The following is a 16745-nucleotide window of genomic DNA, read 5'->3' on the forward strand; positions in this document are numbered from 1 at the left end:
AGGTTGACTTCACTGATGTCTCAGACTAACCAATTCGATATCAAATATAAGTGTTCCCAAAGTGGAGCCTTCTCCATTTGCAAGACGAGTTGGATTAAAAATGGTGGTGAACAGCCTTTGCCTGTCAAAGAACTTTTATAACAGGGAAGGAATACAAGGATTACTATTTACGACAATGATAAGTACTGTTTGAACGACAGAAGAAACATTGGAAAAAAATTCCATGCTAAAATATAAATCATATAAAACTAACAGGGAAGAAATACCAAATTTTAATAAACAGGGTAGCTTTTTCTAATCCATAAAGCAATTAGTAAACCGTCCTTTCATTTAACATGTAAAGCTCCCTTTGACGCAAGTTTGAGATTATTACCGAAGGATACTTGAGGAAAATAAGTTGGGAGTTTATCATCATCACTAGGGCAGCGTTGGGTGGGAAGAATGAAAAGTAAAAGGGAAGTTAATGCATTTTTTAAGTCTCATTGGTACATAAACGGTAACTCCTAAAGAAAGTGAAACACAAAAATTTTATTGAGCATAAAGACTGGTGCGCAGATTGTTAACAAGTTTGTGCATGAATGATTTTAATGCTCTTACTTGAGGGGAGTGCAACTACCGTTTGATGGTCCAGGTTAAAGCAAGTGTGTCACAATAAAGCCAGGTAAATGTGAACTAGTTTAAACTTTCTTAGTACTTGAACGTTTTCTACAATTTAAAGTCACACAGGGAACTTTGTTATGTAGTTTAAGTAGACTTCTTTTTTGCCATCAATGTAATTTAAGTAAACTAGCGGGGCCATCTTGTCTTCTCTATTTCCCATCTTCTCAGACTAAATTCAACTATGATAACTTATCACACATGAAAATTCCTAAAACTAATTGCAAGTACATTGCATGCACTTTTTTACTTCTGGCAGCAGAGCTTTTTGACAATATTTCTGCAGTACTACAACCAAACGCTGCTTCATTTTGATTATGATAGAAATAAGCAAACACAAAAAACATCTTCATTTCTTCAATTGTATATAACTGGAGTCCCTTAAAAGTTCTTCCAAGTCTCCGCTAAACGCACCAGAAGAAATTGTGGCCTCCTTTCTAGTTATGAACATGTCACATGTGACATTGCTGTATGTTTCAATTCTGGAGTTAAGTTTTAAAGTGCCAAGAATTGATGGGACACTTCAGTCCACACTTTTGTTTTATTCACAATAAGAACGGCTTTGCAGCTCAAGAGTCAGGTAGTCACACAGAGATTTAGACAAGCAAACAAACAATTTACACTCTTTCTAGGTCTCCATGTCTGTGTGTGCTGTGCGTGTGTGTTTTATAACAGTTTGACATGCGTTTTAATTAACAAGAACTATTTTAAAGTTATCCAACTAGAAAGTCAAGGCATCATCATAAATTTAGGTATGAAAAAAATTGCTCACATTGGGTGGGATGGGCTCCTGTGACGTGTTTTGATATCCTTGGGAAGAGGGATGATGACCCGACGGATGCCACCTACTTTCATTGATCTCACGGCTGCCTCAATTCCTGGAATGACCTGCATATGGCATGCAATGCCGGCATAACAATATTATGTTTTAGGAAGACAAACACTAGGTTCAACATCCAAACTAAGCCGATTAAACCTGACTATAGCAAACCATGTAGGCATGTGCCCAAACAATTCATAGTTTCGTGTTGCCAAGTTCCTTCACCAACCAAAATATGCCAATTTTTAACCTCTTAAGTAATCTTTCACAGAAAAAAAAACTTCTTTAGTCTTTAATATAAGACCTATTTAACTAATTTGGTTAATTAAGAAAATTAGGTAAGTTGGTTAATTATAAGAAATATGACATGTTTTTTTCCTAAAATACCATAATCCCCTTCCTTAATATCCTCTCCTCTCTTATTTGATTATAATTGAAAGAGTATCAATAGAGATAATTTAAAAAAATTAATAAATATGATAAATAGATTTTACATTTAAATCTAAATTAACTCAACAATTTAAATCACACCTTGAGGATCGCAAAAGTAACATCTTTCTTTCTTAAATGCCATATACTGTAAATAGTGATTGACAAGCATCATGTCAGAAATGGCTATACCACGAGCCAGCCAAGATTGTCTCAACTGAAAAATAAGCAGCTTTTGTCATATTCACACGAAGACAACATGAGAAGACGGATATAATAAAATCTACCTTGGCATCTATAAAGCTCTTAAAATCCATTACTATAAAGGAGGGTAGGATATAATAAATCTCTGAATAATGTTACTTTGTTCTCTCTCTCTCTCTCTCTCTCTCTCTCTGTGATACTGTTACAGTGTTACTTTGTTCTGGCTAACTGTTACCAAATAGCTTCAAATTTTTTTTTAACTATTAGTGTACCGATTGGACATCTATGAGGAGGCCAATGTTAATCATTGACATTCAGGCTCACCTTCCCAAAACCAAGGATAAAAACAAAAGGATTTGGTTCACCAGTCTCATCTTTGTGGTCATATGTTGAGTCAAAACGCCATCCTTGTTTAGCTGCCAACCGTCCATAGTAATGAATTGCAACCTTCAAAGCAAGAGATTTTATTTTTCACCAATTGAGAAATCTGAATTTAAAGTGCATACATTAGACTTTCGAAAATGACGCATTCATTTATAATTATCACACCAGCTCAAATGCTAAAAAATGGAAAATTTTAGGACTCCTCTTCAAATGAATAACAGTATAAAAGAAGAAATTATTAATTATGCTAAGAAAGAAGAAAGATGCAGATGAAGAGGATAAGAGATACTCCTTGAGCAAACAAACAGCATGCGCATAGCAACAATAAATGATTTCACCCAAGAAAGGAAGCAAATAGCATTAGATGGCATTATATATAATACTGCACGGAACAAGAAGCAGAGACTTATAAATCAATAAAGAGAAAGAAATACCTGGTCTCCATTGGTGGGAACCTCCCCAGAACCATCAAGCAGGTCTAAAGCCTTAACGCCACCCGAATTCGGGATCTCAAAGAAGTCAGATACAGGGAATTTCGAAGAAGAGGAAGATAACAAAGATGAGCCCAACGAAGGAGGAGGAAGAGAGGAGATTAAGCCGTAGAAAGAAGCGGCGGAGACGAGAGAGAGAAAGAACTCTTCTTCTTGTGGTTGAAGACGAGAAAGACGAAATTGAAGAGGGAAGAACGTTGTGAGCTGAGGGAGATGATGCAGATTGAGAAGGCAAAATAAATTGAGTCGAATTAGAGTGAGGAAAGTATTGCATTATCATCTTCTGCCCTGTTCGGATTTCTGAATGCGAATTGCCACACAATCGAAGTTAATAACTCTGCCGGACATCTTGTTCGTTTTGCGGAACTTGAAGGAGAAAATACATTTAATCTTTTTCTTCAAAAAAAAAAAGCCAACAAAAAAAATGTTACTCCCACCCTTCCTTTATACTACTACCTCCGGTAAACAGAATAACATCTTATTTAATTTTTATTTTGATTCTAAATATAATATTTTAATTCACTTTACTCTTATATTTATTTATTTATTTATTTATTTTTAAGTTAGTCATTCTAATAATGGTAGTTCTAGACAATAAATTTGATTAGTAAAGATATTTTAGAAAAAATAATACTTATTTATTACAAATAACTAACTTAACTTATTTTCTCAATCCACCCAAATCGGTCAACTAACTCTTATATTTAGAACGAGAGGTAATACTATATTTTTATGTATAAAACATTTTTAACATATTATACATAAATTAAAAAAATATTAAATTATATTTTATTCATATTTAATATATATACATCTTTTAAAAAAATAATTACCTGTCCTATAACAAATAAAGAATGAAATAACATATTTATGTTTAAAAATTTAATAAAATAATTTATAAATAAAGCTAATGAAAAAGAGTATCCCTGTGTCTTATAAATAGAATGAGCCGAATAAGCGACAACTAAACTCATTAAAAGTTAAGATTGTGTAATTATTACCTTAAAAAAGCTATAAATGTGTAAAAGATAGGGAGATTGAGTGGGAAAAAGGTAAATCAGAGTTATTTACTATGGGTAAAAATAAAGAAGAATGCATTAATTATTTTTTAGGATTAAATACAACATTTTTTTTTCTTTTATTGAAAACATTCATATGTTTATTGAAAAGATTGTCACCACATTTCCAATCACACATTTCATATGATTCAAGATCAAACTTTTCTCGTATATTTATATTTCATAAATTACCATTGAAATTGAAAAGCTATTGATTAGCATAAATATATCTATTTTTTTTTATAAGAAAAGAAACTGTGACGACCATTCTTTTAAAACCCATTTAGATCAAAATTTCAATTTATTCAAACGATTAACCATGATAGAAAAGAAGAAACCTTAAAATTTTAAAATCGCTATCATGGTTAAAGAAAATAAACTTATATTACGAGCCACATCAATCGTTCACTTGGGCCTTGGACTTTCAAAGTCCAGAAATATCATTCAACCATTAGCCCAAACCAAACTTATATTTTCAAATGTACGAACTGATAAATCAGTTTAATATAAATTATAGAGCTCATTAGTCAAAAGTCAACACTTTCAAAAGAGCGTTACATGCAGAGTCTAAGATGTCTTGGGCCTCCTTGCGGCCCTATTATACTAGATAGTAGTAATTAAAAGTATTCTTTTACATCATGATAGTAGATGAGCCCTATGTGGCAATATATAACAAGTCAGCACATAGAACAAAAGCAGGGAGGCTATACAAGCTATAACAGTACACTATGTCTCCGAAGCCTTCTCTGATGGGCCACCACCTGAATTATCACCTGAAAATGTTAAACCACGGGATGAGACAAATGCCTCAGTAACCAACTTTCTAACTTATCATACATACTAACACGTGCTCGTAAGGTGTCAAGTGGGATAGTTATTAATTCTCAAGAAACATAGATATATCCATAAAAATATAATTTTAATCATCCAAACCCTCACTATGGGGGTCAACACACAAGCCACATAAGTCTATCCCTCACTCTGGGGGATCAATCAAACATATGGGCCTATCCCTCACTTTGGGAGACGAATAAGAAGCCACAAAAGCATATCCCTCACTATGGGGGACGAAAGAAGAAGCCAACCAATGTGCACCAATGGCGGCCTTACCACGTGGTAGGATAGTGCTCAATCCAAAATCTAAATAACAATTAATCATTCACAATATAATGAAAAATATCTCAATAATCTTTTCTCAGTATAATTCATAAGATATAAATCATATATCTTTTCTAAATTTCTCAATCACAATTCCAAAAATCTCACAAGACAATTTTCATAGCTCAACAGATATAACGTATCTACTTGAGTTCCAAATAACAAATATTATTCTAAAATAGCAAAATACTCACAAACAACATATTAGCACATATAACAAGTGGAAAGTGGTTACCTTTCGCCAAAGCAATACTAAGGATTACCACAAGGTCAATCATTTACTCAACCAATAATTAATCTACACAATTAATATAACTACATATTAACATAAACTAATTAATTAATTAAGCTTATATATTAGTTAAATTCCTAATTTAATTTAATTATCATTCTAAATTCTCACAACTCTTATAATCCAAATTAAGTACTTTAGAACTAATTGGTAATTTTCTAACAAGCCAAATTATTTATTTACATCCCCCAACTTATTTACTTTAATAAAAAGAATTTTCTAAAATTTCTAAATATGAAATTAGTATATTTTAAATTCTAAAAATCTCATTTAAAATTTAAGCCTCAAAACCGGACCATCAAAAATTCAATAGTGTGTCAAATATTTATATATATAAATAATCAAACCAAGATTTTAATGGCATATATATGTTTTTTTCATAAATAAGAAACTTTAACTACAATAATTATTTTAAAACCTCCAGTCACTCAATAAATAAAACTAAACCGATTAAAATTTTAAGAATATATCAAACAACCCAAATAAATTATTTAACTTAATTTTAATCGGTATAAATATGATATGTATCATAAATAACATATTTTTTAATTAAAAATTAATTTTTAAATACCAAAATCAATAAATAGACAAATCTAAACCGGTAGAAATGATCTACTATAACAGATCTACAATACTGTGATTAACACTCATCAAAACTAAATACTTGCTCCAAACTCTATACCAAAAATTTTCTCTAAGCAACACAAAATTACTATCATTAGATAGATATGATTGAGTAGAACAATTTTTATAAAGGAAGTTTTATAATTAGAAATAGTTTTACTTATCAAAACTATCTGAAATGATGAAGAAAGAAGGGAGAGCAGATGAGCGACGCAGCAAGCGGAATGAACGCGGAGAGAGAGAAGGAGAAGAGGAAAAAAATGACCGAAGAAGGTTAAAAGAAGTCACTCGGGGTCAACTAAAGTTAAAGACCCAAAATAAAACGGAAAAAATAACAATTTGGAACCTTTTTAAAAAAAAATATATATTTAAGTCCGTGGTATAAAATTTAAGATGTTACACAGTAATCCATTTTATTGATAACAAAAAAAAAACATAATACGTGACCTGCGGAATCCGAATCTTAAGGCTTTGTTTGGTTCAACGAAAGAGAAAGGAGGGGAGGGGAGGTTAATTAAAGAAAAGGGAAAAAAGGAAAAAGGAGGTCATGGATTTTGTTTGGTGGGAGGAGAGGAGAAGGAAGGGGAGATTTCTTATTTGCTTTATAAGAGGAGGAGAGGGAAAGTAATTATAAATTGACAAATATGTTGTTATCTGTATATTTAGACTGTTTTATTATTTTATTACAATATCTATATCAAAATTATTATTTCTTAATTTATCAATTTCAAAAAAACCAATTACCTCACTTATATGTGATAAAAAAAATATTATGATCAAACTAAAAAAAATTAGGAAATATGATAAAAAGTTCAACATTATATCTCATTAATTCTGTAATTATATGTATTAATATATATGATGTGTATATATTATATAATTGTAACACACACGTTATGATATGTATATATTAATATATATGCATGTTTGCAATCTATCTAAGATTATAATACACACGCTATGATATATAATTATAATACACATATGTTATGATATGTATATATTAATATATATGATATGTATATATTATATCATTATAATATTATATTATTATTATCAAATATTATTAGTGGCTGAAAAGAAAAAGAGGTGAAAAATAGATTTCTAATAAAAGGGACAAACTTGGAATATTAAAAAGTTAGCATAGGTAGTTTAGTCACTATCAAACATAATATTTTTTTCCCTTTTAAAAAACTTCAAATTTAAAGGGGAGCATAAAGAGGAGAGGGGAGCATTAAAAGATAAATTTCTTTTCTCCCTTTTCTTTTATTTTTTCCAACCAAACACTTTTTCCAACCAAACACACTTATCCCCTCTTCTTTCCTCCCCTCAATAACCCTTCAACCAAACATAGCCTAATAGCCTAATTGATTGTCAACTAGATCTGCCTCTTTCCGATTTTAAACAAATACGATGTCTTTTTTTTTTTGGCTTGCCCAGCTAGGAGACTGTAATAAGATTAGAAAAAGGGTGTTCGCTAATTGGATAAAGCGCAGAGGAATCTAACTCGCCTTGGCAATTCCGTATTGATTCCACAGAAATGGAGGAGAACAAAAGCACCATAACGGGCCGCCTTCAGGCTATAAAGCGCAAGAGTGGCAAGTCCTACAATCAGTTGGCTGAGGACACTGGACTCACCAATGTCTATGTTGCCCAACTTCTCAGGCGTCAAGCTCAGCTCAAGCCTGAGACTGCCCCTAAGTTGCGGGCAGCGTTGCCTGACCTGCCCGAAGATCTTGTGCATGAGATGATGAAACCCCCCATGAGGTCTTTTGACCCTAATCTTATCCAAGAACCCACCATTTACAGGTACAACCCCTTTATTAGATTGCTTGGATCTCCTCGATTTTGCCTTCTGAGATGAAGATCCTGTTGTTAGCCTTAAATTTCAGTCTTTTTTCCGGTTATTAGGTGTAGGGGTATTCCTGGACCTTGATCGGGTTAAATACTCTGCTCATCCAATCTTAAACAGGCCTGCTACATATAGAATTTTACTTATAGGATTCTTGCAAGAAGTCTTAAGATAGCTGATTGGTTAAAATATCAGTCTTTATTAATGATCAAGCTGGTGTTAAGTGAACACAATCCCGTTTTTGTGGAAGAAGTGAGTATTGGCAGTGGCAGATTATTTTGATAGGTCAAAATGTAGGAGGTAATTATCTTGAGCATTTCCTGATGTATTTGGTGAAAACAATTTTTGTGTTGTAAATGTGTGCGGTAATATCAGTAAAGCATGTTACTCTGACGGGCGTCGAGCAATTTGACATTTTGAGTTATCAGCTCTGATTCTTTTGGTACTTGATGTTGTTGGTTTATATTGATCTCGTATTTTATAGGTTGAACGAAGCTGTTATGCATTTTGGGGAAAGCATCAAGGAAATCGTCAATGAGGAGTTTGGAGATGGGATGTAAGTTCTGATCTATATTATGGTGGAGTTTAGATCTATGTTACAATGATCTTTTTGTTAGTCTTTTCTGTATATCTCTATCATTGAAAATACTATGAGCAGAATTCTGTTGATTTTCCTGCCTTATAGGTAAATAATAAAACAGAATTTAGTTTTTAAGAAATGTTCGTTTAGCTCTAGAAATTAATCCCCTCTGGTTCCAATTTAAATTACTTTATCACTGTTAGTTACGCACTTTTCCAGTTCTTCCTAGTTTTATGTGATGATCTTGCTGTGGAAATTACATATAGTATGTTGTTAAATAATAAAAATATTTGTGTACAAGAGATGTTGATAGGTAAGAAAACATGGTTTCTGGGTCGTGATTCAGGTGAAGATATATACATATACGTATATGCTTATGCGTGTATATATCTTAATTGAAGTTTGACATGTCCATGTCTGTGTCTCTTTTCGTAATCCATAGGTTCTTTATAATTTATAAGATAAGGTAGCGTCTAGCACCCCTTATGTTATTGTCCAGTCATAGTCAGCACCCTAATCGTATTTATAGTTTAGGACCTTAATCTTATGGGAAAAATAACGTCAAGGTGCTGGATACATCATCAATAAGATTAAGGTGTTGGATGCAATTGGAAAATAACATTAGGGTGTTGGATGCTACTTTGTCCTAACTTTTATTTTTATGTGAATTTTGTGCTTCATGTAGGAGTGGCTCATTCTTGTCAGTATTAAGGAATTTTTTTTCCAGTTTCCTTCCCCCCCCCCCTCGCAAAACGTTAGAACATTTTGCAAAAGATATAATAGATGGCACATAATATTGTTGAGTTAATCAACCGCTATCCCATTATGATGTTGAGAATACTCGCAATCCTAATATAACGTTGGGGTTGGTAAAACACACCATGACCGATTCATCAGCTGTTCTTGTTTGTAAATGCTGGCTTGAAAATATTATCTCACTGTTGCTTTATTGTGTAGCATGTCAGCTATAGACTTCTACTGCTCAGTTGACAAAGTTAAAGGAGTCGATGGGAAGGATCGTGTGGTGGTAACATTTGATGGGAAATATTTGCCATATACTGAGCAGGTCTGTTGCTGCATATTTATTTTTCCTAGATGGATTTTGCTGCAGAGAACAAAGATCTATTGAAAGACTGATAAAAAAACATTATAAAAAATTTCTTCCCTTGACAACAAACTGATTAGCGAGCCACAGTCAAGTCTTATTTAGTTATTTATTTAGTCTTATTTAGTTGTTGACCGCAAACATTATGAAAAATTTCCTCTGTTGTTGTCGTCGTGGTTTCATAGATTGTAGTCTTGAGTCTTTTTGCATCTGGTCAGCCACTAGAGTCTTGATGTTCAGCTCAAACATGTCTGTGTTAGCCCTCATTGGTTGATGAGCCAGAGGCTGCATGAGAATATCTGAATGCATTTATCTCCCTTTCTTTTCTTTTGACTTATAGGTAAATGGATTCAGAAATTGAGTTTGCATCATCAGTTAACAAATTAAGCATACTGACAATTCTGCAACTAATTTACGCTGTATTTTTATATGTTTAATGTCCTTTAGTAATGTTTCATATACATTTGGCCTTTCTTAATGGGTACAGAAATCAGAGCACATGGTTTCCAGGGGAAGGCTTCCGGGAAGTCAATGAGTATCCTCATGCAAGTTCCCTTACATGTTGCCTATAGACATTGGAAGAGAATAATGAAATCATCATTACTCTGTGCACATTCAGGAGCATCTTTTAGATTATATGTTACATTACATTGCAGTACTGGCTTATGTTGGTAATATCATGATACTGACATCGACTATGGATATAGATATATAAATATATATATTTTTGTGAAATCTCTTCTATCATTCTATGTTGGTTAAATACCAGATGCATTCTATCAAAAAAAAAAATTGTCTTTTATCCTTAAAAAAAAAAAATCCCTCTTGTCCTAAATATAATATTCATTTCGTTGTGTAAATTATATTATAATGTACATCTTACATTTCGGATCGGAGGCAGGTTATGTGGTTTTTTCTGGAGTAAGACAAAATGATATTGAGAAAATTAGAGTTTTACATGGTATTATCCATATTGTATTGAGCAAGCAAATGATTCAACTCACCAAACGATAAAAGAAAGACCACCTCTATCAAGATAGACAAGTGTTTCTTTTAGCTAAACTTTAAATTTTGAGAATTTAAGGCCATTGTTAATCTTTATAGCCTCTTTGGTCTGACATGTGAAGGCTGATAAGAAAAATGAAATAGCTTTCAAAACCTTCATTTTGATTTTTTGTGATGTCCACATTGTGTAGGTGGCTGCCTACTTTTTGGTTGAGGCCATTTATTTAAGCCGAATAACACGGAGCCCAATTGTTTTGCCAAACCACATTGCCCTAGTGAACAGTGAAATGAATATGGGTTCTGTTTGCCATCATGTCACTGGGATAAAACTCTTGCTGCATATTTATTTCGTATTCTATAAATTATAATTGAAAAACTGCTAATAAATTATTCTTTCTTTTTTTTGTGGTAAAAGCGGCAAGCCGAGGCTTGAAAGAGTCTCAAAAGAGACAAAATAAGAATACAAAAGAAGCAAAGAGAGCCATGAGAGAAAGCTACTAGTCTCTCCGAGAGTCTTCTGAGAACTGGGCCCAGCATCCACTTGGTACTCTTGGAACCAAAATCAGCTCCTCCGAGCTTGCATGTCCCTTTCGCGCAAGGAAGTCTGCACATCGTAGATTCTCTCTTCGCGTATGTCTAAGCTCTGTCTCTCCGCTCTGTAAAAGGAGGTTCCTAATCTCTCGGACTGCATTGCTCATGGAGTGATCTGTTACATAGTCTCTTGAAAGCATGTTAAAAGCGTCCAGGGAGTCTGAGTAGATCAGAATTTTCTGGAATCCCATTTGATGCCTGAGCTCCAGACCATGCTTGATCGCCCATAGGTCTGCTTCTCTAATAGAGCATATACCGAGTGATTTTGTGAAACCCATGATCCATTTTCCCTCATGGTCTCGAATTAATCCTCCGCATGCTGCTTGTTGCCCGAACCTAACCGAGCCATCAACATCAATTCGAACTGCGTTCTGTGGGGGTGGTAAATTATTCTAAACAGACTAAGTGAGCCATTTTGGAGCCCGCTTAAGACGAACAATTATCATATATATGTTGATGTTGATGTTGATTTTCAATAAGAGTTGCCTCGTTAGTAACAACTTGGCTCATGATCTATAAAGTTATGAGTGTGAAAGCCGTTATCGATATGAGGATTTTGTTAGTGATAATTTGTAAGTACTTCTATAAACGTTCTATGAGTTTGGAAACATATGTTGATCCTTATAAATGCAAGCCCCTAAAACTCAACTCACATAATATTTCATAATAAAAAAGATATTAATATTGATTGATAAGTGCAAGATTCTAATAAAGAAAAATTACTATATTAGTCAAATTGACAGCATCTAACGCATAAGTTGCAAGGAATTTTCAAGTTAACCAATGAAAAAAAAAACAAGCGAAAATTTACAACCGATTTTAAGATTCAGTTTTAGATTTTAGATTGATATTTTAGTTTCCATTTGGTCAAGGGAAAGGAAATGCAGAAGAGTACAGGAGAAGGAATAAAGGAATGTCACAAATTTTTTGCTTGGTTGATTTATCTTTGTTTATATTCTCATTGCTTTGAAATCCCAATTTCCACAATATTGGTGTTGAACATCCCATCAGGAGTTGAATGATATGATTTGAGATTCCAAGAATTAAAATTGAGTGGATCTGTTTTCAAATAAGTTGTTTCACCAATAAACAATTGAAAGTATTAAATTTATGACAAAATTATATAGGTAATTTTTAATATTATTAAATTTATTAAATTCTAACATCATATTCTCTTTGGCTTTATATATAATATTCAAATAACCAAGTTATGCAGATAAAAAATTTGGCTAAAACTTGTCAAGGGCAATAAGTTTATAAAAAAATGTATTTTATCTGTAAAAATGTTCTTATTTATGGAGTGAAAGTGGGTAAAAGAGAGAATAAATAGGAAAAAGGAGATAACTATATTTAATAAAATAAGGTAAAAGAGGGGGGAAAAAAAAGCTAGTTAAAATTTCAAGAGTCTTTAATATAAGAGCTAGATAACTAATTTAAAAAAATTAAAAAAAAATTAGCTAAATTAGTTATTTGTAATAAATGTATATTAACTTCTCTAAAACATTTTCTTTAATCATGTGTATTAAAATGACATCTTGGTGGAAATCTTTTACAATCAATAGGGATATTTTGAGAAAAATGTGAGACAAAGAATTGATGTCTCATGTCTTTTTATTTTTGATACAAGAAGGAGAGAGAAACTCTCAAAGCATGCTACCCATTATCATTGGGTCCGGATGAATCCTGCAATAGAATATCTTTAAGCTCTGCAGGCGGCGAGACTATAGGAAAGAAACCCGTGATGCCTCCCAGTGCCAACTTTACTAGATAATCAGTTGCCTTATTCGCATTTCGACTTACATGTTGAATTTCGACATTCTAATCCCGTGCAAGAAGTGCCTTGATCTCAAAAATCAGGCCGACTTCAGCATGTGTATCCGTCTGCTGGTTCCATAATAGATCTACCACTTCATAGGCATTTGTTTCCAGAATCACAAGTTGATGGCTTGCGTCCCAAGTGGTTTTCAGTCTAAGAAGAACAGCCCATAGCTCAGCGGATAGACTGTCTCCGATGTGGTCGTGGTGCATGAAGCCCATAATGAAAGCCCCGTCGTCATTGCCCGCAACTCCACTGCACCCAATTCCTTTACCTCTCAAGTAAGCTCCGTCAACGTCCAACTTCACCCATCCTTCCCCATTGTTCATGTCTATCAGTCACTAGATGACCATTGAGATTACTTCCTTTTATGCGGGCTCGAGCATGTTGAGTAGCTGTGACCATGGACTTGGCATGTACAAGAAGGGAGTCATTTGTTGTGATTCTTGCCTCAAAGACTCTGTCATTCTGCCTTTTCCAGAGTAACTAACAGATTGTTGAGAATGTGCTCCCCCAGTCCTTATATCCTGCGTTGAGGGTGCCTCTAAGATTCTATTACATCCAGTCCTTTAGGTTGGCATGGAGGAACCTGTTATGCGATTCTGGTCTTATTAGGCCTCTCTACAACCTCATGGTCGCTTCACAATCATGTAGAACATACAACGTGGTTTTAAGCCTCTGTTTGCACCATGTGCACAAGTTATCTCTGGTCATATGTTGTCGGGCCCGCTCCTCATTCGTGAGAAGACAGTTATGGTAAGCTAGCCATAAAAAGGTTTTGCACCTTTGAGTGGTATCCATCTTCCAAATCTTCTGCCACGTTGGGTCGCCTTCTCGGACACCGTCTGTAATTATGGTGTATGCACTTCTGATCGAGAATAGTCCACTCTTTTCATGCTTCCATCTTACTGTAGTGGTTGAGTAGTCAACTACACACCCATCCTTAACAAACTTCCAAGAGTTTTTGATCCCCTACCATACGTTTGAGCCGCATCGCTCCATGTTTATAATTGGTATGAGATTGTTTTTGCACTTATATTTGCTCCGCAACACCTGTACCCGCAGTTCATCCTTACGGTGCATCAAATTCCCCCCAAGCTTAGCCATGTATGCTTGGTTTTGTTGTCGCATGTCTTAGTTCCAAGACCCCCTGTTTTCTTTGGCTGGCAGATGATGTCCCACTTCACGAGATCGGTCTTTTGTTTTTCTATTGTAGTGCCCCATATGAAAGCCTGGTTACTTTTCTTAATGCTGTTGTAGGTACCCACTAGGAGGGATGAAGTCTGCATAATGCACCCTAGGATTGCAATAGTCACTGCCGCAACCAGCATCGTTCGTCCTACCAACAAAAGATTATTAGCTTGCCAACTCGTTAGCTTTTGTTTCACCTTATCCACAACTCCTTGGAAGCTATCTTTGGTGACTCTAGAGTACAGCAATGGTACACCTAAGTACTTTCCAAGGTCTCCCGTCATTTGAAAACCTAGCACGTTGCTTTGTTCACTCTTTCGAGTATGATTAATATTCTCAGAGAAGTACACCCGAGTCTTACGAGCATTGACTTTTAGACCAGAGCTTTCACAAAACACATCCAAACACTGTTTAATCGCTTTAGCCTGTTGTATTGATGCTTCACCGAAGAGAATAATATCATCAGCGAAAAACAAATGAGAGATCGACGGTCCAGACTTACAAAGTTTTATGGGTAGCCAAGTTTTGGAGGCAACCCGCTCTTGGATGAGGGGAGCAAGATGCTCCATACATATTACAAACAAGTATGGGGAAATGGGGTCGCCTTGTCTTACTCTTCTAGTCGGCTTAATGTCGCCTGCAATTTCACCATTCCAGAGTAGCTTCATGGAGAGGGTCACTACGCACTGGTAAATAATTTCAATGAGCTTCTCAGGAATGTGTAGGTCGTGTCTTATGCCTAAGAACAAATCCAATACTTAATCAGCTCATATATTAAAAATTGGAGGCAGTATTTTATATATAGGATTGGAGTGTTAATGTCTACTCTATCTCATTAACCTATATAAATATGAGTATATATGGACGAAAAATATTTGATGGTTTATAAAACTACCAAATGCCTTGCAAAAACCATCAACAACATCTTTTAATAGATGCTTTATGTACGGGACTGAAGGTATGTTGAATGATAACATACCATTTTAATATTAAAAGATTTAGATAAATTGAGGCTCAAACTTACTATAATCAATAATATTAAAATACTTTTCAAATAGGGAGTAATATATCTGTTTTTCCGAAGTTCAAATAAGATTGTTATTCAAGAATGAATTGATGTTGTAAATGCAAAACTTTTTGGAAAAAATTATTTTTCATTATGATTAATTATAATGTTGTTTATTTTATTTTATTTAAAATTATTATTTTACTACTGATGATTGAAAAATATTTTTCTAAATTCAAGAATGATAATTTTTATTTATATATTTTAATTAGAGGTATAAAGTTTTCCCCACAAAAATTTTAGAGGTACAATCATTCATTCATCTTTCTATTTATTTTATTTTATTTTAATGATACTTTCATTTCAACCAATCGAATATAATCATGAATTGAAAATTTATTATAAAAGATTAGAAAATTTCATGGTAGCAAATACAATAGAAAATGACAGTTCAAAATACAAACGGCCTCAACCCTCATGTTGCAAGGCTTTTGAAAAATAATATTAATTAATGAGTTTATGATAGCTATTAATTAATATTTAGTGTTATAAATATTATGTTATGTGGATGTGCATAATTCTATAGCCTCTTAGGATTTCATTTAATGGTTAATGGCATTATACTTATAACTTCCAAATTGAAGGTTTCTAGTATTTATTCCCTATAACCTCCAATTGTACAATTGTGTTGCTTAATTCACTTCTTTATGTACTTATAACTCTTTAGGTTAGTCTTCAATGTTGGGGTTCTATAAATAGGAGATGATATACACACATTTGAAATAATAAAGTGAATGAAAATTTCTCCTTATTTTCTCCTCCAATATCCTCTTATTTTCTCTATCTCCCCTATCTCAATTTTTATATTTTTCTTATTTTCATAAAACATTATCAGTACGAGTTTGTTCTGAAGATTTAAAGTATAAACTTTGTAAAGTGATATATTCTCATAGTATATAATAATTCTCTCTATCAACTTCCCCTTACTCAATTATCCCTTTTATCCTATTTAATTTTCTATACATTTGCTATATATTATTACTGTTCTTTTATATTATTTGTTACTTTATTCTTTGTATACATTTTAATTTCGTTATGTTTCAATGCTTCTTATTATGTTGTTTATTTATATATATCTGTCTGGTTTATTTTATGTTGTTTTACATCTACCATAATATTGTATATGATTATATAATGTAATTTATATATAAATTTATTTGTGTCTTTATATTTAATTATAAATTTGAATTTAATTAATTTGTTTAGTTACAATATTATTTTTATTTTATTTTATTGAATAACTAGAAGTCATAATACTTTTGATCATTTGATTAGATCACTACAAGTCATATCACTTTTATAATAGTTCTTTTGTAAAAAGACAATATGGGTGTTTTTAAATGGCATGATAAGAAAAATCTATAGCACTTTGATGATTTAATGTGATAAATATCAAAACCTTAAAGGCTACATGGTGATAGA

The 16745-nt window shown here is 33.1% G+C and overlaps 2 protein-coding genes and 1 pseudogene across 2 annotated transcripts; 1 reads left to right on the top strand and 2 right to left on the bottom strand.

Annotated features, from left to right (window-relative positions):
* Positions 1-6: 6 nt before the first annotated feature.
* Positions 7-3249, bottom strand: LOC114741094 (peptidyl-prolyl cis-trans isomerase FKBP17-1, chloroplastic-like; annotated as a pseudogene).
* Positions 3250-7629: 4380 nt separating this feature from the next.
* Positions 7630-10384, top strand: LOC114741086 (cyanate hydratase). Its single transcript, XM_028929346.1, has 4 exons — positions 7630-7926; positions 8454-8525; positions 9507-9615; positions 10142-10384. The coding sequence occupies exons 1-4, from the start codon at positions 7658-7660 to the stop codon at positions 10187-10189; spliced, it is 498 nt and encodes a 165-aa protein (XP_028785179.1). The 5' UTR covers positions 7630-7657; the 3' UTR covers positions 10190-10384.
* A 2684-nt stretch (positions 10385-13068) lies between these two features.
* On the bottom strand, positions 13069-13395 carry LOC114741093 (uncharacterized). Its single transcript, XM_028929352.1, has one exon. The coding sequence runs from the start codon at positions 13393-13395 to the stop codon at positions 13069-13071; it is 327 nt and encodes a 108-aa protein (XP_028785185.1).
* Between the last annotated feature and the right edge of the window lie 3350 nt (positions 13396-16745).

This window comes from Neltuma alba, unplaced genomic scaffold, assembly GCF_004799145.2.
Source record: "Neltuma alba isolate B1F8T4 unplaced genomic scaffold, ASM479914v2 tig00003268_pilon, whole genome shotgun sequence".
NCBI lineage: Eukaryota > Viridiplantae > Streptophyta > Magnoliopsida > Fabales > Fabaceae > Neltuma > Neltuma alba.